At 36.9% G+C, this 27,512-nt stretch overlaps 1 protein-coding gene across 10 annotated transcripts in view; it reads right to left on the bottom strand.

The window, feature by feature from the left end:
* enc (R3H domain containing protein encore) overlaps positions 1-27,512 on the bottom strand; it is a 702,629-nt gene that overhangs the window by 355,941 nt on the left and 319,176 nt on the right. For all 10 annotated transcript variants that reach the window (XM_090373011.1, XM_090373031.1, XM_090373022.1 and 7 more), the window contains 2 exons: positions 22,817-22,958; positions 14,369-14,509 (listed from right to left, as the gene is read on the bottom strand). In XM_090373011.1, the coding sequence (XP_090229137.1) occupies positions 14,369-14,509; positions 22,817-22,958 (283 nt within the window). The remainder of the gene's footprint in view (positions 1-14,368; positions 14,510-22,816; positions 22,959-27,512) is intronic.

Genomic DNA, 27,512 nt, shown 5'->3' on the forward strand with positions numbered 1-27,512 from the left:
AATTTTTTTATATGATTGAAGATTTCATGGAAGTGTAAACACATTTCACCATAATAACCCACAGAATTCCAGCTGTCAGTATTATCGCAAATTCAGTAAGATCGAGTTTACTGTCTGTTTATGATTGATTTCACTAACAGAAAAGCCGAATAAACAGGTGACTGCTAATTGTTATTATTGTTTCATAGTTGTGACCTCCAGAATTTCGACTGAACCACGTGGTACTGTCAGAGACAATCTCCAGTGCTGTGCTCTCCTGCCCCGATTAAATGGCATTTTGTCCCAATTAAGCGAAGTAAGCCCTGGCTATTTTCTCGATTGGTTTCTGTTTTTTAAGATTTGCCCCGATTAACCGGTAGCCCAAATAACTGGAATCCAATGTACAAAGGGTACTAGGAAAGTTTTGCAATACAGCTTTGTTTATTTAATTTTTTCAAAGTAATTTCCTCTACATTCAATACACCTCTCCATCCTCCGAAACCAATCTTTAAACCAGTTCTGCCAAGTTTCACTAGGGAGTAAAGCACACTCGTTGTCCCAAGCCCGTAGAAGGTCCTTATCACTGGAAAACCGCCTCCCTTTTAGCTTCATTTTCACATGCGGGAACAGTGCAAAGTCGCAGGGAGCAAGGTCTGAACTGTAGGGAGGGTGCTAGAGAAGTTTCAGTCCTGTCGTGGTCAAATATTCGGTGCAGGCTTTGGCGTGGTGAGCTGGAGCATTATCATGATGGAGGTACCAGGTGTCCATTCTTGACTTTGGCCGCAGGTTCTTCATAGATCCAATGACTTTAGGCAGGCATTGTTCAGTATACCACTTAGCTGTGACTGTCTTCTGCGTGTCCAAAACGACACGTTCCACAATTCCACTCAATTTGAAAAATACAGCTATCATTTTCTTCTTTACAGATCGGGATTTTCTGACAATTACGGGTGTGTCGCCATCATCAAAGACCCAAACTTTGTTTTGAGCCCTGGTCGGCAGATCGTAATAGTACAGCCAAGTCTCGTCACCTGTCACGATGTTGTTCACATACCGAGATTGTCCCTTATCAAACTTTTTTAACATCTCCCGGCACACCAAGTCACACGTCGTGTCATCTGCTCTTCAGTCAGTTGATGCGGCATCCGGAGAGAACAAAGTTTCTTCACGTGCAAATGATCTTGCAGAATCGAACGATTTGCTGGTGCATTTAGGCCCAAAGTATCCTCTATCTGTTGGTAGATCACTCGCCTGTTTTCGTCAAGCATTTTCCTCACAGCAGTAACGTTTTCCTCCGTAACTGACGTTCGTGGCCTTCCCGGCCTCTCAGAATCCTCCAGAGTGAAATTTCCCCTTTGGAATTCTCTATACCACCTGAATATCGTTGTACGATGTGGACAATCATCATCTAGTGCAAGAGTCATTTCTTCTAAGCACTGGTCTATGGTTAAACCACGCACGAAATTATACCGCAAAACTGTCCTTATCTCATTTCGTGACCACGATGCCATCGCAAGCACTTTACACTCTCACTACTAATGAATAACTGAGCCCGTCGACTTGGCGCGGCGGCTACTATGCATGTATGAACATGTCCCGACATGCAGCAACAAGCAGCTTCCTGTGATTCATTGTTGCGTCATATTGCAAAACCTTCCTAGTACGCTTTGTATATGCTTAAAGCTTCAGCTGTGATGTCATTTCGTCCGGTGGCTTCTCTTTCGAGTACAGCAATGACACTCACCAAGGATTCTCTTAAAGACTGCACAGCAAAGTCAACAGACAGCCTGTGGGGGTTTAATTTAACGGATGAATGATGATTTATGTATATTTAGTTATTGTTTTATTCTTATTTTTATTTATTTATTTCGTTTTGTTTGTTCCCTATTATGTGTTTGTCCATTTTATTCTTAATTCCCCCACTTACGTATCTGACCTTGCTTCACAGAAGAATTCCAAATTCAAGGGAACTTCTCGATTAATTATAATTCCCTTCGGAAAAGCTGGGTGTTCCAGGATGACAAACTACACACACAAATGCATAATATAACATAGTTTATTTACATATATATACTACATAAAAAAATGAACAAACTGAGGCATGTACTATTAATATTCAACTTTGTCTACTTAGTATTAGTTATATATACAATTACGTACATTGGTTATACTCTATTAATGTTATCCTTTCCCTTACAACACAAACTATATTAGTACAGCAAACTGTTATAGTTTCTTCCTTGCACTTGATCCATAAATTTCCTTACATGCTCCATAATTCTTACCTTATGCACTGGTTTAGGACTTTACCCTCCCCTTCCAAAATACTAATCATATCTACATTTTCCAGGAAACAACTTATGACAAATATTCCTTTTCTCTCCTTTGCTTATAACATAACATATGTTTGATTCTTAATCAATGCCACTACTATCATTAACACCCTTTTCTTCTTCTTTAGTTCCTTTCTCTAATTACAAAGTTATACCTGTCAAATTTCTATTATTATTACCTAACTTATCTCTCTCTACATTACGTATATAATTTTATACATGTATATATCTCTCAGTATCTTAAATCTCCACTAATCTGTTATTAAGGTCCTAAAGTCCTTTAAGGTAACGAGAATACTATGTCAGTCACTTACTTAATTTCTTCTTAGTCGGGCTTCGCTGTTTTGGATCCTCCCACTCTTAGTTGGAAATGTCATCATCGTATATCAGGGCATTCATTCTAGAACTCCTAGCGAATTTTCTAGTGAGGATCACATGAACACCCTCACTGTACACCTGAACTGGGCTGGCACGTTGCATACTATCATACTCCGTCGATATGGGGACTGCTATCTTCATCCTGAGGCCTTTTTCCGCCTTATACGGCTATCTTGTCCACAAGAAGAGAGCTCACAGGGGCTACCCTTGCTCCACCTAATAAAAACCCTTTTAAGAAGAAGACTTCACAGGGCACTACCCTTCTTTACTCCACCTTTCACAAACTTCTTATTAAAATACGAATTATTTGACAGTGTTCGTTAGCATACGGCCACCATCCATGATGGATTCACTCGCAAAAACGGCCACTGCTCTTGCCTTCCAATGATGGACCGGCTTAATCTTCTTACTCTTCCTAACACCCCAAAAACTCAACTGCTGCTAACACAATTTCTACAACGATGCAACCCTCAACTATTAACTGTTACTAACTTACTTTTACTTACACTCACGAAAATCTTAACTGCTTTGTCCGCTGACTATTTCAATTTCCTTAAAACCACCACAAAACTCAACTCAGTGTGTTGTGTCCAAACTATCTCACCCAACTATCAAACACCGACAAAAAACTCAACTTAGTATAACATTAACCCATTTCCATTAATACCCACATCACTCCATTCTGTCTCTAACTCATATTTTTACAAAACCACCACAAGAAGGCTCACCTTCCACATAGCTCAACTCAGGTAGCTCTTTCCTACTCACATTTTATAACACGACAAAAACTCAACTCTCAGTCTTAACTCAATTTCCCAAACGCCGACAAGAATCTAAACTTTGTCCCCCCCTAACTCATTTCCACACACCCCCACATAGCTCAACTCAGGGATCTCTTCCTCTTTCCCTCTGTTCACTCCTTTTTGTCATCTCAATCACGTACCACCCTAATATGTCAGGTCTGCCCCTTTTTTTTCTATAACCAATCTTCTCCTTTTTATCAACTTTTTTTCTGCCCTATTCGTCCTTCGACTTTTCTCAAGCTAATTTTACAATGTACGATTCAACCTCTTATTTTAATAAATTATAATTTTCCCAGATTGTCTGTTCCTTTGAAGTGCGCCGCTACTTTGTTTGTGCTTTCAACAAATTTGTTTAACACTATCTTCTAAACCTGCGATTGCCGACAGTCGGACGCCAATTTTAAAATCTCACTTGAGCGTTTGACCCCTATTTACCACCTGGCTGGTCTCCGGGGGTCCCGATCAAAAGGAATGTCCGACCGATTGTGTCCTTCTCGTATTGTTCTGTCCTAGCCTAAATTGTTCGCACCTCCTCGCCAGTAGCCATAGCTACGTTCGGCCAGTAGTCTCCCACGCTAATCTTTACTTGTTACCTTGTCTACATTTAATCCCTTTGCCTGTGACCCATTATCTAATTAGTATTTGTGACCAGTACTGTTCCGCTGCCCCATATTGCCATTTCCTAATCTTTATTTTACATTAATCTCACTTTTTTCTAAAATATTAAACATGTAAGATTTTACATCTTACAAGCCACCTAGTGTCACTAGCCATTTTAAGTTTAATCTGAGGAATGTTCAGTATATTTTGGATTTTAGTTAAACCAGCCATCCTAACGGATGAATTTTGGAAGAAGAAAAACAGTTGTTCTAAGATATCATTAAATTTTACCAAATAAGGCACCTCAGCAGCTGCTTGGGCAATAGCAAGAGCTAGGTGCTGGTTTATACAATGGTAGTTGACGATGAGTCCACATGTTTCATCTTTTAGTAGTTTTGCTACTTCTTTGTGTTTCCCAATCATGGCCACTGCTCCATCAGATCCTAGACCCACCAAGTTAGTTTTCAATCCTACACTGCCAAGTGCTGTAATAATTTTGTTAGTTATAGTTTCAGCTTTGCCATCAATGATATTACAAGTTGATATAAAAATAACACTAATCTCTTTTTTAAGTTGACAAACTTATTTAATGTATATAATAAGCTGCTTCAAAACTGAGATGTCTGTTTTTTAATCCCACAGGACACTGAAATAATCTGCCAAATGCACATTTTTTAGTATTTCACATCTAATTTCTGAAGCTAAAATGTCAAGTAATTCTTGCATTATTCCTTCTGAAGTGTAATGTGCATTCTTTCCACTATCAAGATGGTTTTAAGTGTGTACAATCCACAGCCTTACAATCCTCGTGCAATTTTTCGTACAATGTATTTTGTGGTAATTCATTTTTTGCCAACCAATATATAGATCGTAAAGTTCCCAGAAAAGCATCTCTCTGCAAGTTATTCAAAACTGAAACTGGTTGGCAAAAAATGAATTACCACAAAATACATTGTACGAAAAATCTTCAAGTACACATTTTTTAATTATATCTGAACAGGAATCAGTGTTTAACTTGCTTTGTTCATGGTCAACGAAGTCTTTTGCACAGTATAGTCACACAAGTCACTTCCTTGTTTGGGTCGTCTCTCTGTATTTCATACACATGGAACACATCATTCCATTATCTTTTACCACTAACCAATTAAATGTTTGAAAGTCACTGCTTAGAAGCACATTTTTCATTTTAAACAGACTGTGTTTCCCAAGATAGATCAGTCTCTGCATTGTCCTTGTCAGAAATTTAAGAGTGTTGTTTTCTGATTTAAATTCTTATTCATTATGGGTTCTTATTTTATTTTATTTCATTGCAATATACAGTGGATTCCGGTTATTTGGGCCACCGGTTAATCAGGGCAGCCGTTTATTTGGGGCAAATCTTAAAAAACAAAAACCAATCGAGAAAATAGCCAGGGTTTACTTCGCTTAATTGGGACAAAATGCCGTTTGATCGGGGCAGGAGACCTCAGCACTGGAGATTACCCTACGATTGTCTCCGACCGTACCACGTAGTTCGGTCGGATTTCTGGAGGTCACAACCATAAAACAATAAAAACAATTAGCAGTCACCTGTTTATTGGGCTTTTGTGTTAGTGCAATCTATCATAAAAGGACAGTAAACTCGATCTTATTGAATTTGCGGTAATACCAACAGCTGGAATTCTGTGGGTTATTATGGTAAAATGTGTTTACACTTCCATGAAATCTTCAATCACATAAAAAAAATAATTTTCAGAATCTTCTCTTCATTCCTATTTTTAAAGCTTTGTAATTTGTTACTCCATTCTCACTTGCGCGTGTTGTGTTACTTGCAATTTGTGTGTGCTGTGTTCTTTGTTATTGATTGCTTATCTTATTACTGTTTTAAATTTTCACCCCCACCCACAAATGTCAGTGAACAGAAATGTCAACTAGTTAGTATGTACATATTACTGTACGTATTAATTATTCCGATTATCACGTATATTCTTCCGATTTTCACGTATCATTAATTTTTTTAATTGGTAAGGTAATAAAGAGTAAATCTGTGCCTAATATATCTTTACTTTTATAGCCTGTGGATAATATTCCTCCTATTTTCTCTAAATAGAATCGCTGTTTAATAGAATTAAAATTCAATTCGTAAAAGTGATCACAATGACCGGCGATTACTACACATCGTATAGTGAACGGTACTTTATTATGGTGAGTTCCTCTCAACGTGATTTGATTGTACAGTGAACTAATAGTAAAGGGGGGGGGGGGGGTAAATTGTATTTTTAACTATTCACGTGAAACTTCGGATAATTGGGGCAGCCGCTTAATCAGGCCAAAATGCACTAGTCCCGATGTGTCCCAAATAACCGGAATCGACTGTATATTATTATATTTGTATGGAACCAAGACAAACAATGCATCTAACAGTTCACAGGATTTAACATGGTATACAAGCTTGTGGAATTATAACTCATCTTAGTGTAGAGATGGATACAGAGTGAGTGGATCAATACAGTAAGTCGACTCAGAAAGTTTCCGAAAGATTTGAATAACAAAAGTGAATCTGAGTTGACTCAGTTGTTGTTGTTGTTGTTATTTGGTTTTTAGGAGCATTAGCAACTAAGGCCATATTGTTCCGGGATATGCGGTGGTCATTCCCTGACCTTTCCGCATCCTCCGTATTTGGTAGTGACGGGCTCGAATCCCGGTCTAAGCAAGAAGCGTGTGCTACGCACTGCTGTTCCTTCCCACCTGGCTACGGAGGCGCCTGTTGACTCAGTGACTCGCAGAATTCAACCAACATATCGACACCATCCACCGACTGGCATCTGATAGCTCAACATAAAGCACACAACAATATTTTCAGTAATCTCGATTTACAGCGTCGAACTGCACAGTGGCCGCATGATGTCAGCACGATGGTCGAATAAAGTATTCATTGTCTAACGGATTCAGAGGTCCCCCCCCCCCATTTCTGAGTTGTGTACTCTGTTTGTGAAACACAGAACACTGTGAAGGCCTAAGATTTTAAAAAGTGTAAGGTGTATGTTTATGTTGTGTTGTTCCTCTGAACTTTTAGTCTTGGCCCCCTAGTGGGGCCCCCGCTGCCCACACTTTCCCCAAGGAGGCAGGTCAGGCATTGAGGGATTGCATTAGAACTAAGTACTCTGGCAGGCCCCGCCACCCAATTTCCTAAGATTTCAGTGGCAAGGGCCTATATATTTATATATACAGTGGTACTTTGGATTGTGAGTAACTTGGCCTGCGAGTGTTTTGCAAGACGAGCAAAAATTTTTAATAAATTTTAACTTGATAAACGAGCGAGGTCTTGCAATACGAGTACAGTCAGTCCTCGTATAACACGTGTTTACACTACACGAATTCGATCATACACAATTTATAAATAGGGGAACGATATCTTATATAACATGAACCGAATTCGCTTATGCACGATTCGCCTTTGTGTTTACAAGAAATGGCAGTCGAACACAGAATCACCCCAACCGAACGCAACATGATAGGAATGAAGAGAAGATTCTGAAAATGCATTTATGTTTTTTATAACAGTGAAAGGAAAACACATTTCACCATAATAACGTAAAAACCAACACAATTTCAGCTATCAGTATAATCGCAAATGAAATTAGATCGAGTTTACTACCAGTTTATAACAGATTCCACTAGCAGAAACGTAACTGGAAATTGCTTTTATTGTTTTATGGTAGTAACCCCTAGAAATGTGCTTTAGGAAAATGTGAGGTGTTAATAGTGTATCTCTGCCTTTACGGTGTTGTTTATTCAGTTGCTACACACATGCAGCTTTATGTGTATCAAGGGTGCCTCCTCATTTTGTAATTGTGCTTTATTTCCTAAAAATTGTCTGCCGAGCATCACGTGCTGCTCGGGATTGTAGTTAATCATCTCGCATGCTCGGTCTCAGTCGGCATACCTCATTCGTATATAGTCAACATTGTTGTGAACATTCGTGCTAGCGTTGTGACCACATGTATGTGCGTAAAGCTTTTTTTTTTTTTTTTTGTATTCAAATTTAGTGACTGTTATTTATTAACTGTGCAATATGAAAATGGCCCCATTGAAGAAAAGGGTTGAAAAGGAAGGCGGTAAGAAGAAGGAGATGATTATGGTAGAAGTTAAGAAGGAAACAATCGAGAAGCACGAACAAGTTATGAAAGTGGCCGCCATCGCAAGATTTTATAAGAAGTCTACGTCAACAATTTGCACAATATTAAAGAAGAAAGAACTAAGGGGACTAGATGTAGCAAAAGGAGTCACGAGAATATCAAAGCAACGGCCACGTATTCTGGAAGATGTAGAAAAGTTGCTTTTGGTGTGGATAAATGAGAAGCAACTAGCAGGTGATACTGTGACCGAGAACTTGATCTGTGAGAAGGGAAAGGCCTTGTACGCCGACCTCGTAAGTAAACAGTCAGGTACGTCTACAGAAAAAGAAGGCTTCAAGGCGAGCAGGGGATGGTTTTATAACTTTAAGAGGAGAAGTGGCATCCATAGTGTTGTGAGGCACGGAGAGGCTGCGAGTTCGGATGCTAAGGCAGCTGAGGCGTTCGTTGCCGAGTTCCAGAAGCTCATGGTTTCCGAGTGTTACCTGCCGCAGCAGTTTTTTAATTGTGATGAGATGGGGCTTTTTTGGAAAAAGATGCCAAAGAAGACCTACATTACAGCAGAAGAGAATGCAATGCTCAGTCACAAGCCCATGAAAGATAGTCTCACCCTCTTGCTGTGTGCTAATGCAAGCGGCGATATCAAAGTCAAGCCCCTGCTCGTGTATCATTCTGAGAATCCACGAGCCTTCAAGAAATGCAAAGGTGCAGAAGAGCCAGTTAACCGTTATGTGGAGGTCCAACAGCAAGGCTTGGGTCACTTGTATCTTGTTCGTTGAGTTGATCAACGAGTTCTTCGGTCCAGCAGTGAAGAAATACCTTTTAGGGAAAAAACTGCCACTCAAAGTCTTGCTGGTTATGGATAATGCTCCTGCTCATCCTCCAGACCTTGAGAACGACTTAGTGGAAGAATTCGAATTCATTAAGGTCCAGTTCCTTCCTCCCAACACTACTCCATTACTCCAGCCCATGGATCAGCAGGTCATTTCGAACTTTAAAAAGCTTTACATCAAGGCACTATTTCAGCGATGCTTCGAGGTGAACGAAGGAACTAACCTTACCCTCCGAGAGTTTTGGAAAAATCATTTCCACATCGTAAACTGCCTCATAATCATCGATAAAGCCTGGGATGGGATCACTAAGAGAACCCTCAATTCTGCTTGGAGAAAACTGTGGTCTGATTGCGTTGAGGGGTTTGCTCATGAACAGGAGCTGCCAGTTGTTGATGAAATTGTATCCTTGGGGATGACCATGGGACTAAAGGTGAATAAGGACGACATTCAAGAGCTGGTGGAGGAACATGGCCAGGAGTTTACCACCGACGAACTGATGGATCTGCATCGCAAGCAACAGCAAGAGGTTATGGAGGAGATCTCGTCTGAGGAGGAGAAAAAAATGGAGACATCCCTCTCTTCAAATGAGATTAGGGAGGTATGTAAAATGTGGGAAACGGTGCAAAATTTTGTAGAAAAGCACAGTAAGGCTGTGGCACCCGAGTAAGGCTGTGGCAGTGTGAGCGATGAATCTGTTTAACGACAATGCAATGTCATAAATCCGTGAAATCCTCAAAAGGAGGCAAAAGCAAGTGTCATTGGAGAGGTTCCTTGTTAAAGTCACACAAAAAGAAAAAGTCAACAGATAGTAGTGATTCCGTTAGTGACAGTGAAAGTCGTCCTACCCAATAATTAATAAATTCGATTGCTTTTAAAAATATAAAAAGGTATGTATGTATTTTGTATTAATCATTTTTACAGTATATGAATATTTTTGAGTTTTGGAACAAATCATCTGGGTTTCCATTATTTCTTATGGGGAAATTCACTTTGATATACGAGTGCTTTGGATTACGAGCATGTTTCCGGAACGAATTATGCTCGCAAACCAAGGTACCACTGTATATATAAAATGAGTATATTCAGTTAGAGTATGGGTGAAGAAGGAGGGAACAGATAGAAGAATGGGGATGATAGGGAAGGCAACTCCAGAAAGGTCAGTGGGGACAGGCCTCACCAGGAGAAGGGGGGAGGGGGGTTAAAGTGAATCGAGTTAGGGCACCCAGCTGAGAATGCCAGGTGGCCAAGAATGGCAGTTGACATCTAGTGGCACGCTGGCAGCACTGTCAGTCCGTGTAGTTGAAGGCTTCATTTAGAACAGTGTTTCTCAATCTTTTTTGTTCGCATATCCCCAAAGAACCATGTTCTTTTATTTTTGTACTCCCATATATGTATTCTTACTATATTTTACTACAAGTAAACCTCTACACTTGAATTCTAAGTGCTTACAGTGAGTTAACTTTTTTGTACTTATATAGTAAAACAGGTGATAAGACCGCTTTTATGCACATTTTGTGATGTACAACAAATTGTTGAAATACAGACATTTATTCTCATTATAAATAACAAATATTAAAATATTAAAGACAATACAAATATATTTTTTTTCATTATAAATAACAAATATTAAAAACTCAGTGAGATTGTTGAACTTGTTTTGTTAAAGACAGCAGTTAATTTTTTTTAACCACTAAATTAACATTAATTAAAGAGAAAATTTAATTATAAAGCATCAATATATACTTAAAAATATCATAATTTTGCAATAGCAATAAATAAATATAGAGATAAATTAGTTTTTTATTAGGTAATTTAATCATGTATTTCGTTAATTATCTCCATAGAGTATTAAAAAATCATTTTTTTATAAATTTTTCGAAAATATAATCATCTCACAATCAGAATGTCAATTTTCAATCAAATTTAATTAATCCGAAAACGAAATGTGCATATAATCGGATTTTGCTGTACTTGACACTTCAACGCAGCACTTCAGATGAATCATCACTTAAATCGCAATAGTGTATATACAACAACACAAAACACGCTTAAAGTAAAAAATTGGATAAATCATCAATTTGGATGAATCATCACTTAGCTTAATAATGGCAATAGTGTAATTACTACAGAATATGGTTAAGTAAAAAATACGTTTCAATTGTTCCAAAATATTTTTGTTTCTCGTTAATCTCTAGCATACCCCCGGTTGAATAACACTGATTTAGAAGATTGTGTTACTTGTCACATCCGTAAGAGTCAAGTACAATAATATACAAAACTTTTGTCTTTCGTAGGTTGTCTTAATTCGTGGTTGTCTCTATTCATAGGTTTAGGAACATTTTAGCAGTGGTTCTTGGGCAAGTTGTTCTTCACTTGGTAGTTGTCTTTGGTGGGTGACATCATTGGAGCATAGATGGTGATTCACATCAATAATGGTAATGTTGGTCAAGTTTTCCTGCCTTGTTCCAATACTATCAGAGTCCTGGGGTTCAATTAGTAGAGAGGGTTATGACGTTGATGCGATTAATTGTCATCTCCTCGAGAAAAGCTGCTGTGTGTGGTTGGTGAAAACCTGATACTCTTCCTTAGCATCCAGTAGGTGGTTTTCTTTGCCTGTTGGTATATAAGTCAGCCATGTGATGAGCTGGCAGCGGAGGTCATCATAGAGGGGGGGCACTCATGCATGAGGTGATCCCAGTTCTTAGTTCCTCCAGAGGAGCACATTGGGTCCTCTTCTATGCTAAAGGTTGCTAGCTTCGCCTTTATTGCACCATGTCGGGGATTTTGGATAGACTGCTGATATCTGGGATGAATCTCCTGGTGATGTCCCCCTTGGTTGAATTTGTCCAGTGGTCCTGCTATACCCGCTTCATATGTGCTTGAAGTCTCCTCTTCTCCATTTTTTGGTTGTTGCGATGGTTGAATAAGTGTAAAGTGTATAAAGTGTGTTTAGGGTCAAACGGCACCAGGGGTTCCCCCCCCCCCATCTCCGCGTAGTTTACATTGTGGGTGAACCAGTTGACTGGAAAAGCCAGAGATTTAAAAGTGTATGGACTTTGTATATGTGTGATGCCTGGTACCGTTGTTCATCTGTCATTTAGCCGCTGGGCCCCTACTGAGGCCCAACGTTGCCCCACTTATGCCCCGTGGAAGCAGACCAGGAACCCAGTGGGAGGTCTTATAACTGCGTAGGTAGGTAGGTTATGTACCGGAAAGCTGAGTTCTACCGATCTTTCAATGTCCAATCCCAACTCCAGCCAGATTTGACATCCACCCCTGTCGCATTGACCTCGATCACATAGTATGTTCGAATTAATATTGATCGAGATCAGTACTATACAGTATTGCAAGAATCGCTTAAATCTTAGCCGGGCAGTCAGTTAAATTCACCGGGCAGTGTGCTCATTTGATAGATCCTGGGGAGAAGACTGAAGAATAACAATTCTGTTAAAATCAATCTTACAAAAATAACCCATATAAAGCCACTGATAACTATAGAACACATGACACACTAAAGGCAAGCAAACTTCAACTAGGAACAAACTTAATTCATAACATTAGCATCAGTCAGGTCTCCCACACTATTATGAGTAAAAAATGATAACAAATGCAACATCGTAACCCGATAGTGCTACTTATGTAATAACTCGAAAATAATAAAAATCACTTCTAAAACTTTACCAATAAAAATTCTCCACATTTGGAAGGTACAGAAAATTACACATTTTTATCTTCAAGTAACAGTTAAAATTAGCTTGTTATTTTCAAGAGGAACCTCACAGGTGCAGCAACAACACTATTATAGGTTTATACATTTTAAATGCCAAAACTCTTGATCAAGACATAATTTCATAGCATATACTTTGCTTATTATTTGTGGTGTCTCACCTGCTATTTTCCCAATTTCACAAAAATATGATATTAACTGTTTATTTTATAACTTGGAACAAATCATTTCATGATATAAAAAGAATAGTATTAATAGCGGCATATGATACAAGAAAGCAAGCTTATACAACATCGGTCAAAAAACTTCCCATTTCACCCCTCCACAAAATCTTGTCCAGTTTTTCCTTGAATTTATTTAAGCTATCAATTTCCACAATGACAGGTGGAAGTTTGTTCCAGCAATCAACCACCTGCTGGCTAAAGGCAAATTTCCACAAGTATTCTACAACTGTCTTCCTCAATTTGAATTTATGCCCCCTCACACGTGTAATCTGAGCAAGAGGAAGAATCCCATCAGCATTGAGCTTGCTCAAACAATTCAGGGCATAATTAGATCACCTCACAGGTGCCTAGTGCCTAAACAAAACCTAAACCTTTCTTGGTAAGAGCAACCCTTTTTCTCCCCTTACCAATCTTGTTGCCCTTCTATGTACCTGTTCCAGCAACTCTACATCCTTCCTAAAATGAAGCCTCCAGATCCATGTGCAGTACTGAAGGTGCAGCTTGACCATTTCCTTATACAAAGGGATAAATCACCTCCTTATCCCTGATAGCAAAATTCTTGTATATCATTGACAAGACTCCATGAGCTGTTCTGGTAGCCTGTCTGCACTTCTCAGAAAACTTCATCTGACTGCACAATTACCCCCCCAGATCTTTTTCGTTCTCCACTACCTGTGTGTAGTATTGCAGAGTATAAAACATGTATCACTTCAGTATCTATCAGCAGGAGTTATTTTACTAAAGCCATCCCTAAATTCAAGTTTGAAATGAATTTTACATCTTTATGGGAAAGGAGGAAATGATATCATAAGCAATGTGAATATGAAGTAGCAGGGGGTGGGATGCACACTTGAATTCATGCAGAAAGAAAATGTTTGTTTTAAGGGCTATGCAAACTTTGCTGTTGGCATAGCCCTTAAAATAAAGGCACTTTATCATAAAATAAAAGAACTTTATTGATAGTGCAGAAAACAAAATGTTAAGTCAGTCATATGGTGATACAATAATTCTACAGAAAAATCCAGACTTCGTAGAAAACATTTTACTATCGTTAAAGGCTATAGTTTACTATAAACATTTACTAATAGTACACATTTAATTTCAATAACATCCTTAGTTGTTCTCTGTCAGATTAATGAATGGAAACTATAATATACAATATTCAACTATACTGATAAAAACAATATGTAATGAAGAAATAGAAAAATGGTTTACTTATAAAATTACTTATTTTTTATTGTTTTCAAAAGTAATTTAATTAATAAATCCGGTAAATGAGTTAAATTAATATTTAAATTTTATATTTAAGCAAAACAATACTCTTGCTCATTTGGCTTGAAATTGATTCAATCAATTTTTCTGATTATTATACTTACATTCTGGTACTTTTAGTTTTATTTACTACAATAGCTGTTCCATTCTGATCAACATTATGGTCAAGGCCAAAAAAAGCAGCAACTCTATGGACTAGCATTCGATTGTAGGAACTCATAGAGGGAAATTTAAAAGACTGCCGTCTGCATGGGGGAAGAGGGGAAAAGGAAAAAGCTATTTTTATATTATAAACACAAATTAATTCTATTCCAAGTTACTTTTTTCAGTTAAAAAAGACAAGTATTTTGATTTCATTTGAGAGAAGGGGGGGGAAAAAAACAAAACAAAACCTGGTAATTTTAGTAAACCATTAAATCAACGCATATGAAACCAGAAAAATGAATCTGTGATTATGTTGGCATATATGGTGAAAATTAAATAGGAATGAGATTAAGTGAATTTGTTTCTCACCATAGTATGAGCCATTATAATTATCTGCCTTACCCAACATCCCATCAATATAAGAATACAGCAATCTATATTGCACTAGACACCAAATTTAAAAGGTTTAATTCAATTTTTAATTTTCTTACTACCCTGTGCTTCTGAGTAGTCTATGCTGATTTCAGAGACCTTTTAAGCTATATCTCAATAGTTCCTGAGATGTAAATGGCATAGCACATACAACTAGAAATAATGATACTGTGTGGAAAACCATAATTAACAAAATTAAGAAAAATATTGAATTTCATAATGATATGTAAAATTTGTCATATAAAACAATGACATTATTGCACATTTCCACTAAAAAATATCAAAATCCTGCAAGCCATTCCTTTTCATTGATGACTTGATGCCATCTGTTAATTTCAGAAACTGATGTTTGATTTCACTAATCCCAGAAAAATAATTGGTTAATCAGCCTCAGTTAATTCATAATTCTTTGAAAACTTCTTTGAAAATCACATGTGCAATAAGTCTTTACAGGATCAAGATCTGGAGATTATCCCAACTTCAAATTAACCCGTTTTAACATTTGCATCTGAACCTAGGACACAGACAGGCTAATATGTCTGATCTTTTTTGTACCAGATCTAGGATGCTACACATCCTTCCTGATATGTGCAGTTTCAAACCTGTTATACAATACCCAAGAACCATTTCCTAACTAACGGGCCACACCAAATATAAACTGAAATGGATTTATTAATCACTTAAAAATCAGGTTTCTTTTTCAAGAAACATACAAAAATTATCAGGGTTTTTGATCTACATTTCAAAACCTGTGTCTCTCTGGTCCCCCCCCCCATAACACTTCTGTTTACAGTCCAATCAACACTAAAATAAACATGAACATAAGGGGAAACCTGTCTACTGCAATGGGTTGGTTCAATTTTTATCTGCATCTTAAAACGAGATGGGCATCATTCGATACAGGTACTATCTATTTAGAACGCGTCAATCCCAAATAAATCTCTTGCATTCAATCAACTGCATTCTTTGGGGGGGGGGTGATTTCATTATTATTTTAACAACTCGTGTGTGTTCATGAGCCAATTTGCATGTGTGTAAGCTGGAACACCTAGAATAACTCACAAGGAAGCCTTTCCTCTCCACCCCCCTCTCTCTCTCTCTCTCTCTCTGAGATCATTTAACTGCAGCTTCTATTGTAGAGGACTTGAGAAATTTCTCCATTCATAAATAAGAATCAGACACTCCAAACGAGTAACAGATGGAGATGTATCATGCCGACTAAGCTTCCATGGAGGATGGACAGACATTGACATTAAAAGTAAATTTGCCATGGAAAATTTACATTTAAGGTCAGTGTCGGTTTGCAATATACTAGTTGTTTTGCAAACAAATAACTGACTAAGGCCAATTGTGGGGGGGGGGGGATTTTTTTTCTTCTTTATTTGTATTACTTTGATTTGTATACTCAATTATATGAGATAATTAGTAATAAAGGGAAGTGCCCTCAAGCCTCTGATACCAACTTATGCTACCTGACTACAGTATCTAAATCAGAATTTTCCCGGTCCAGAGGGCGTTGTGATTTCTTCCGGTCCTGATAGACACAGGCTTGCTGACATAATTAGGTTCTGAGTCTATGAACAATTACAAACAATTATAATACCTTTAATAAATATCATAATATATACAAGTATACTATAATACATATTATAAATTTCATAAGTATAATATCTACACTTTCTTCTCAAAGTGAAGACAGTTCAAACACTATACCAGCAGATTCTAATCTGGTTATAACATTAGGTTTACCTTCTCTTGGTGAACAACATAGGCATACTTTAATTCCATTATTTATTCTTGCCCTATAACAGGTTAGGCTACCTTACCTAATATACATATAATTCCTTCTAACATTTTGGGAATCTTCAACTCTTGAAGCCATTCCAATTCAGTTTAATACAAAATCCACTTATCCTATTTCTAAATACCCTTAAGATATTAGCTAGATGTGTGTAGCAAGCTGTGATCTACTTTAATTTCTACCTTCAGTACGAAATACATTCTGTAAGTATCAGGTTTCTTAATTTAAGTAAAATTTCCCTTCTATAAAGCATTAACTGTCTCATCCCTCCCTAACGTTTATCGCAACTTTACTTTGTCTTTTTAATTAACACAAATTCATCAGGTTATGCTCAGATGCCTGACATAACCTTCCCCTTTTTCATAATAAATATCTTAGCTGTTCCATCTTACTTTAGGGTATGATCCCCCCCCCCCTTTGTGTAAACCTGGCTTTAATCGTTTTAGTCACTGTTGAACCCTTTATCCAAAACTGACCACTGAATGATAGGAAACTATGCTAAACAGGTGTCTGGTTGCAGTGTGTTTATGTTTCAGCAGAAAAGTGTAAGTAAAAAGAGAGTATAAGCAATAATACCAGTGCTCAGTAATGTCAGATTCTCTTTGTTAGGGACACATTCAATTAGTTTTCCTCATTGATCTATTTGGCGATAACTCCAAGAGTGGATGATGCCACAAGTGAATAAAAAGTTCCTCTAGGTCACTGGTTCCATAACCCAGGGTCATTATCTGCATTTGGGCTGTGAAGAAGGGAAGTACCCTTGGTCCTAATTATAAGATCCATGTGCACAGGAAATGTGCAAATGTATCCTCCATTCACAAAATGGGATCAAAGGGTGACATGAATAATTATACATGAATAACAGCATGAATAAAAAAAAACATGAATAATAAAATAACACACTCCTACTCTCATTTTCATTTTGTCCAGTGTTCACGTCACATCCAACTGACTTAACATTGCACTGATCACCTATATCGAAATGGATGCACTGCATTAGATTTCATATGCTTCTGAACTAAGAGCATAACTCTTAGTTCAGAAGCATATGAACTAAGAGCATAACTCTCTACCACCACCCACCCACCCTGTTTGTCCTTTCTGTAAACATTGTACTCCTGATATTCAAGTTTTGAATCCCTTATGCCTGAGGGACACTACATCTACAATATCCCCACAATGTCTGCATTTGATGACTTGATCAGCACTTCAAATTCATCAAAGTTATTTACAATGCTCCTAGAATTAGTGTGCATGCAAGTATACATACACCTGTTCTTATTCTCAGTTACCCTAGCATAGTCCATGTATTTCTTTGTTCCCTGATGGCCCACACAAGCACTTGAAATCTCAGACACCTTTTTTTTCAGCTCCTGCATGTTCCAACAGAAGTGGTGCAAGAATCACTTTCACCTCTGCTTGCAGCTCTAGTTATTCTATTAGTCTCTGTATTCCCCTCATGCCAGCAAGTTTTTGTCCCACCTAACACTGCCTCGACAGCATCAGCAAATATTCTTGCACCCTTACCATTTAAGTGTATTCAATCCCTGTAAAAACAGTCTCTCCTGTGAATTAGCATAGACCACGCTGAGAAAAATTCTACTCCATGAGCCTTGAACAGTGTTTCCCAGGCTGAATTGCTTGACAAGGCTCTCAACATGTACTCATTCCTATTGTGCAAAATTGTTGACACTTTCAAATTCAATCCTAAAAACTCTTAACTGTTACTTAACATTGCTCTGTCCTCAGTTCTCCTATTCTTAATATCATTAGTGCTAATGTGAACATCATCACCTTTCATGCCCTTAAAAATTGATATCTGCTTTACAATGTTAGCTACTTTATCCCTAACAGACATACCCTGCTCCTACTCCACCTATCCTTTATACACAATATATTTCCTGTTTCTCTGACAACAAGTCATTGACAATAACTACCTCCTGTGGCACCAGCTCATTCAGCCTTGGTAATTTGTGCAGTGTTGCCTGCTTCACAAGTGTAAGCTCTGTCAATGAGCTGGGCAGCTGAGATCTTGATGAGTCCATGTTTTAATTCTTTCCGGAGCATCCATTCTATTCTTCAAGCTCTCATAAATGCCTATTCTTTCCGGTCCATCCACTCTATTCTTCAAGCTCTCATATATGCCTATCAGAACACCTAATTTCCTCACACCCTTTGCACCCACACAAAGCCATTCTCCTGGGAGTATCATGTCCCATTCCAGGAAATCCGCAAACAGTGCACAAGTAGCACATTATGTAGGAATACATTTTGCAAGTTACTAAAAGTTCTTTGTTTCATAACCATATACTGCTATTCTTGACATTAATTATAGTCCACAATGACTTCTAGTTTTATAGTTATCATGTCTTGCTAATTTAATATTAAAATAGCAAGACTTTCTTGTTAAGTAACTCACCTTACTATCTGTTTGGTTAAATAATCATGAAAAGTATAAATGGAAGAATTTTAAAACAGTTTAAAAAACCACTCTCATTCATCCTGAAATTCATTCCAATTGAAGTGATCTGCTTTGTTAAACCTAAATAAAACTGAATTATAAATTGAGCTTAATTTTTCTTACAGTGAAAGCTAGAAGCTGTTATTTCTCTGAGGATATTTCACCATAGCAACAAGAAAACCACTTCTTTTCGAACATTAATTCATTTTCAGCTGCTATTTAGAGGAAAATAATAAAATGGTGGTTTATATTCTATGGAGCAATCACTTTTTTTTTTAAGATGCTAGTCAGTTAAGTGAAGGAGTGGAATGCTGGGGGTGGGGGACTTGATCTTGTCTAAGTTACACTGATGGACAAAAAAAACTGTACCACCTTAAAAAAAGTAACATTTGTAGTGAAACGTATAAGATATTGTTTGATTAGTCATTTTGTTTGTCGCAAAGCAAAGGTATTGTGTCAGATAACGCTTCTATTGCCTCAGACAATAATTGCACGGTATTGCATCAGCCATTTCTATAAATACGCCATTGGAATGGTATACACACTCATTAGTATCCTGTTTTGTGGAGGTGTAAGCATGGCTCCATATGTTCAGTTAACACCAAGAAAATAAAGCGTAGCTGTTGCTCTGTCTCAGGAAGGGCTTTTTACGCATGCTTTCGCTAATAAAATAGGCTGCCACCAGTGATGTGAAGAGAAGACCTGGATCAGGCCGTAAGAGAGTGACTACGCCTTTCCAAGATCGATATTTGAAATGGCTATCCCTTCGTAATCACCATGCTAGTGCTCCTGATCTAAAACTTGACTTTGAGATGGCCTCTGGTGTTGAAATAAGTGCACGAACATCCAAAGACAGCTTTCAGAATGTGGTCTGCACACCTATCGGTCCAAGAAAAAGCCTTTTTTGACCCAACAAATGAGGAAGAAGTGACTTGCTTGGGCTAAAACACATGTTTCATGGACAAAAGAGCAATGGGACATTGTCATCTTTTCTAACGAATCGAAATTCAACCTGCATGGCTCAGATGGGAAGCGATATGTCAGAAAACGAAAATTGGGGGCATACCATCCTGGCTGCATAACACCAACTGTAAAGTTCCCAGCCAGTCAGATGGTCTGGGGACTTTCAGAAAAATGAGGGAAAACATCTGTGTAAACCAATGTTTTCCCTCATTTTTCTCCCTTAAAGTGCAGTCATACCTCAGAAATGCTGGCATTAAGTGTTGGACTGGCCCAGCAACAGTCCAGTTTTGAACCCTACTGAAAATTGCTGATAAATAATGTTGTCTAAATTTGCTCAGAAGAAGCCAACAAGTAAGATTCAGCTGCAGGAGAGCATTGTAAGGGTGTAGTATGGTACCAGGAAATTTGGCAACTGTATATCCAGAAGTTGATTAATCTATATGCCAGATCGTTCCAAGGCTGTAATTGCAGCTCGAGGAGGAACAACAAAATATTGAGAACTTATTATAAAGCTGAAATGACAAGTTAACGTAATAGCGTACATAAGGCTATTACGTTAACTTGTCATTTAAGTTTTTAGTTTTCGATTGTCATGATTTCTCATATTTCCATTAATTACACATTTTGCCCTTTGGGAAAATATTTATGGCAATTAGGTATATCAGGTGGAGTCTTTTTATTGGATTTCATTCACAGAGATATTTTTATTCATAAGAAGATTGGGGGAAGGGGAGATGGATACCTCAAGAGACTGGACTGGATTGAATGCCAAGAAAATACTTCATGAGACAAAGAAACTGTATTCATTGGTTGCTAACCTCCCTGTCAGAGACAGCACTAAAGAAGAAAACATAGTACAATGGACATTCATTTTTCACAACAGTTTTTAATTTTAAATTAAACAGTTAACCTTTAATTAATAACTGCTAATTGTATATTTATGCAGACAATTTTTTATTTATTTTTATTTTTTTTAAGATGGCACTAAAATTAACTTGGGTTGGCTGCATTTTGTAAAAAAACGCAAGTATTTGTCAATCAGGGATAGACAAATACTTAAAATAAAAGTAACAGATTCCTAACAAGTTGAAAAGTAACAGTATGTAATTTTCCAACAACAGAAATGTTCATTATTTCACACAACTTTGATGACAGAAACTGCAGCAGAATGAGCATCTGCCCTAATTTTTATCCACAGTATATTTTGATAAAATGAAGATGATTAAAAAAAAATCAGTAATACAAAGAGCACTATCTCCATTATTTACCTTATAAAACAATAATTAATTTTCTTCTAATTTTTGTAGTGTTTTCCTTTTCTTTTTTTTAGATCACTTCACCTCTTTTGGCAATAAAGTGATATATAGCAAATAACAAATGAGGGAAAAAAAAAAATCTCTTTTATGCTGTCTCTTAGCAGCAGAGCCACTTGCACTTTTATTTCTTGGCATGATCAGTGATGTCTTAATGAGTAAAAATTACAATTAAATGCACTAACAGCCAAGTGTTATCATGTCATAGCAAAAATTCATAAACAAAATCCTTTGTGACTTTTGGCTATGAAATACATTTTGGCTACAGAAATAAGAAAACTGCTGTTGAATAGGTATGTTCACAGGAAAGAAAAAAGACCACTTCTGAATTTTAAAATAATTCAACAATACATAATGTAGAACTGAACTGTCGTTTTTGTTTTGCTATAATATTTTTTACATTTGTAATTTTTTTTGTATATTTTTATACTTGACATATACAAATAAGCCCTTTGTGTTAAGCGAGTTACCACGTGTTAGATGATTAAATGAACTGTTAGATAACCACAGGTAGAGGAAGTAGGACTTTTCCCCATAAGTTATTTGAATTTTTTTTTCCGGCTTACATAAGATGCAAATCAGCACATGAAGAAATACTTGCACAGATGTAACATACAACAAATAAACATGCCACTTTATTTGGTTAATATACCATTACAAACTGGCATGCCATGTGAACTGGTTCACTATGATCAAAAGATAAGATTCATTGTCCCAAAAATAAATAAACAGCAGACATCAACAACAAAGATGCGTAATTTTTTTTTTTTTTTTTTTTACACACTGTATAATATTATCAAAATCAAATATTAGTTTAAAAAACACAGGGTTAAAATAAAAATAAATAATCAAGGAAATATTTAAAAAATACAACAATAAAAGAAATATTCAAAACAAATTATGGAACATCAACCCACCAGAAATAAATAAAATTCTGTTCAGGAACAGAAAAGTAGTTGGTAAAGGGAAACTGCAAATAAGCAAAATCACAACTGGTGAAGATCACAACAGGCAAACCACATTTGAATACAAGAATAATCTGAACAAGATATTTCAAAATGAACAGAAAAATGCATTAATACAGGCTTTGCAGCTGCAGCAGACTCATTAAGACTCTAGCCTTAAATTTATTCATTAAAAAATATTTCTAAATTTAAAAAAATTACAAAAATTATTTTGCAATTTTTCTTTTATATTGCAAAAGAAGCATTCGTGCATTTATTCAGTAAGTATTTATGATGATCTCTAATTAAAATATTTTGTTATTAGAATATTTTGGCGCTAAATACTTTAAGATATGGGCAGAAGGGCCTGGAATACTGCAATAAAGGAATACAGCTTCATTTAAAAAACTTCATGGTTTAGAAATAAGAATATTTTAAATCTCCAAGCCAAATAATCAACATGATAAAATTTCAAATAGGAAAACAAAACTTACGTATTATCTTTAATAAAAGATGTGAGATCTTGTTCAATTTTCAATAACATTAACCGATCTTTATGATTTTTATGTAATGTTTCCACAATAAACTGCTGAAGATCTATTCCAGTTGAATCAGTATAGGTATCAGTACTGGAGTCTGAAATTACAAGTTAAAAATCAATAACGAAAATGAAAAATCTTGATATATCAGTATATTTATAAACTATCTCAACCAATTATGTCAAATCAAATGAAAATTCCATTAACACTATAGGTTTTAAAAACATTATACAAACCATACTTTCTTGGGAGGGGGAGTATACCCTCAAACATATGTATACATATATATGTATGTATGCATGATATATATATATACTCTATTAAAATATCATAACCGTAAGGGCTATTTTCAAAGACAAACTCTGGCAATATAAACACGCTACCAATTTCTGCTGGATATTTTTTTTTAACAGGTCAAAATTTTAAAAACACTATACAAAGCATACTTGGTGGGGGGGGGGGGTAATACCTTCAACATAAAAGCCATCGCCAGATGTCCAAAAGCTTGCAATGCCAGCAAGGATTATCCTCTCATCCTCTCAATCCAACCAGTCAATAATCGATCATCCTCCCAAACAGTATTGACATTATAATGCTAACACATATTCATATATGTTATTAATATATATATATATATATCTTATATATCGATAAGATATATATATGTATGTATGCATGACACAAGGTGGTTCAATAAAGAATCGCCCTCACCTACTTCCACATATCGCAGAGTCATGATATTTTGTGTGTAGGATCATACATATCTCTGTACTAAAGGTGTAAAATTTCAGCCCTATGTCTTAATTTGTTTTTCTCTTACAGAGTTGAACGTGTGACGAAGTACATCATGGACAAAGTTGAAGCCAGAACTGTAATCCAGTATTTGTTCTTGAAGGGGAAATTTCATAAAGAAATCCACGAGGAGATGACTGCTGTATATAAGGATGAAGCCCCATCCTTATATGGCATTGTGAAGCACTGCCATAGACAGTTTAGGTGTGGTCGGACATCGGTAGAATCTGAGCCCATTCGAAGTCACCCCCATTCAAGCCATTGATGACAGCACGATCAGAAAAGTGGAGTCGTTAATCATGGAAGATCACCGGATATCTGTGCGTGAATTGTCACAGGAGGTGAAGATTAGTGTGGGCTCTGTTGAAACAGTCCCTCATGACCAACTCTATTTACAGAAATGGAATTGGTCATGAGGAAAAGTTCATATAAACGTGTCGAATTCTCAGTGAATATGGAGATACAGCTGTTTGAAACTGGCATGCACAGCTCCCTGAATCAGATTTGACCAAGAAGCAGTTATATAACCTGACGCTGTTTGGTGTTAGAAATGTTCAGAATGCCACACATCCTCACACATGCTGAACATGCTAATATGGTGTTTGTCTACAGTTTTTGTGGTGGAAGTGCAACTGCTGCTTGTAGAGAATACTGTCGACAGTTTCCTAACCACAGATTACTAGTGTTTACACCAAACTGTGTGAGATTGGTACAGTTCCCAGCGCTAATATTTCTTCTGAATATGCAAATGAACAAAGTGTGGATGAAACAGAACACATTCCTCGGTCAGTAGAATGTAGGCCTACTATTAGCACAAGAAGAATTTTTACACATATCGGTGTTCCGCAGACAAGACTGGTGAACAGTACGTGAGCGCAGCTTGTATCCATTTCACATACAGCAGGCGCAACACCTTCAACCAGGAGATGATTTTGTCGGTGGGTAAATGCTAATCACCGATTAATTCTATTAGTTCAGCAATTATGCTATTTTCACCCGTGATGGTATCAACAACACCTGTAACTCTCATAGGTGGTCAGATGAAAATCCACATGCCACTGTAGAAACAAATTTTCAACGTCACTTCTCTGTAAATGTGTGGTGCAGCATCATCAACATTCAGTTGATTAGGCCTGTTGTGTTACAAAATCATCTTACAGAACCCATTTACCTAGAATTTCTGCAAAAAGAACTTCCACTACTATTGGAGGATATTCCCTTCGCTACAAGGGTTGTTATGTACTTTCAGAATGACGGAGCTCCTGCACATTATACCCGTCTGGTGATACTATATCTAAATCGGATTTTCCCCTGAATGATGGATCGGATGCGGTGGTCCCGTTCATTGGCCACCAAGGTCTCCATACCTCACTCCGTTAGATTTTTGTTTGTGGGTATGGATGAAAAGCACAGTATACAAAGAAAAGGTGAACACAAGAGACAAATTGCTGGCTTGCATTTTGGATACTGCTGTCCTCATGAAGAATGCCACTGCGACCTCAGCAGAAGAACATGTCATATTACCACAAGAGTTGCAAAGTGCATTGAGGTTAGTGGTGGGATTTTTGAACATTTATTGTGAACTGTAAAAAAATTTGTCAATTATTTGTATTTTGTATCATTCAAAAAAATAAATACAAACAATAAGTCATTTATCATTCTTTAATACCTTTCATAATGGCTTTGTACGTGCAAGTTTCAAACAGCTGTATCTCTTATATCCATTAAGAATTGGACACATTTATATGAACGTTTTCAATCAGAATAATCGATACTATAACCCCCCCCAACCCCCAAATATTTACTATTCCTCCTGAATCACTCTGTATAAATATAGAATTAACAATCAGAAAATAAACCTCATATGCTTACCATATATACTTTACTGACAGTCTTCTTCCCACGTTCATATGGGGTCGGCACTACTTTCCATCAATCATCTTTTGTTTTGGCATAGTTTTTACGACCGGATGCCCTTCCTGACGTCAACCCTCACCATTTATCCGGGCTAGGGATTTAATTTGCTGATCTGTCAAGCCTTACACAGCTATATAGAAGTGGTAACTCTTATACAATGGTGATGTCACAATTTAATAATTTTACGCAATTTATGCCGAATTTCTAATCGCAACTAAACAAGCAGGTGGCACTGCTGAAGTCCTTTTATCTCATGAAAATGGCTCACTCGGTAGAATGACTATGACCTTGAAAATAACAGTAATAAATAACTCAGCAACACGTGAGTATTTTTACATACAATCTGGTATCCTGAAAACTTCTACCGCAAAGCTATCAGGTAGCACAACTGTTCCGATAATAATTCCCAGTGACTGATTATAGTTCCTTAAAAATTTAATGACCTTGAAATTTACTATGTTTTCCTACATCCAAGAATAGTAATGATAGCCATTTTAAAAAAGTTCACAGTCGGAAAATGAAACCACCTTTAAGTCCCAGATCTTAGCCTATCACTCACCAACACTTATTTTATCTAAAATATGACTTCTTTTTGAGCAACATGTCCTAAAACCTTCTTTATTAACTAATTTTAATAGTGCACTAATTTAGCTAGCATACAGCTAGTGCCACCAGAACCAATTTACTGACAGTAAGATGGGTAATGCAATCTCTTACTGTTGAGGGTTAGTAGGTACATTTTCTCTGAAAAATAATTGTTTGCATTGTGGTTCTTCCAAGTTTTCCTGCACATATGATTCCTAACTGACATAAAGCTTAATTTGTATTCTAGTAGTTAGTAGAAATATGTGAATTCTTAATGAGGAGTCTAGTAGGCTGTGAACCAGTCCAGCTACGTCTGACAACATTCAAGAATGTAGTGAATATTCAAAAAAGTTAAGTTTCTAAATCACAGTGACACACCTTAGAGAAAACCCTCCCCATTAGATGGTATTACACTCAAGGTAGTGGAGAATGAAAGAGACATACAACCCAACATGAAGTTCTCTGAGCAGTACAGACAGGCTATTAGACTAGCTCATACGATTCTGTCAATGATATACAGAAACTTTGCCAGCAGAGACAAGGAGGTGATTATCCTACTGTATAAGACAATGGTTAGGCCACATTTTAAGTACTGCATACAGCTCTGGAAGCCTCATTTTATCTAGCTGTGGATCCCTTGGAATAAGTGCTGAGATCAGTGAAAATTTGTTTTCTGCCAGACTGGAGGAACATACTGTGTGTGTGTGTGTGTGTGTGTGTGTGTGTGTGTGTGTGTGTGTGTGTGTGTGTGTGTGTGTGTGTGTGTGTGTGTGTTGATGCTTTTAAGCTTGCTCCACGTATCATTTGGCAGTACTACTGATAATACCACTGCCTAATAATGATGATTATAGTTATGTAAAAAAACTATGGTAGTTACTTAAAGAACTGTTCACCTAATTAGTATGATTTGCATGCTCAGAAAACTGATTTGAACACACACAATATAAATATGCTTATAGTGTAACTTAGCAAATAAAATTTTTATCGTATTTTTTTGCTTGGTCAAATAATCTAAAAAAACAATGATATTGTTTTCTACAATATAAACTGCTCCATTAATAGTGGTACCATTGAGTACTGACGTAGCCGAATGGTCAGGAGCGAGAGAGCATAACACACGTTCCTTGAGTGGACCAGGGTTCAAGCCCGTGACTATTAAATACGATAAATTGTTGTATTGACAATTTATTGTCAATACAACCGACTTGGTTGTCATGCCAGAGTATAAACAGAAAATTTATTTATTTATTTTACTGTAAATGACCTTGTTCGTGCCTGATAGACAGACTGCCAAAATCAGAACTTCATAAGTATGGAGGCATGTAAATAATTCAGCCATATCATATTTGTAGCTGAA

The sequence above is a fragment of the Mastigoproctus giganteus genome, chromosome 1 (genome assembly GCF_048544385.1).
Source record: "Mastigoproctus giganteus isolate SK-2022 chromosome 1, ASM4854438v1, whole genome shotgun sequence".
NCBI lineage: Eukaryota > Metazoa > Arthropoda > Arachnida > Uropygi > Thelyphonidae > Mastigoproctus > Mastigoproctus giganteus.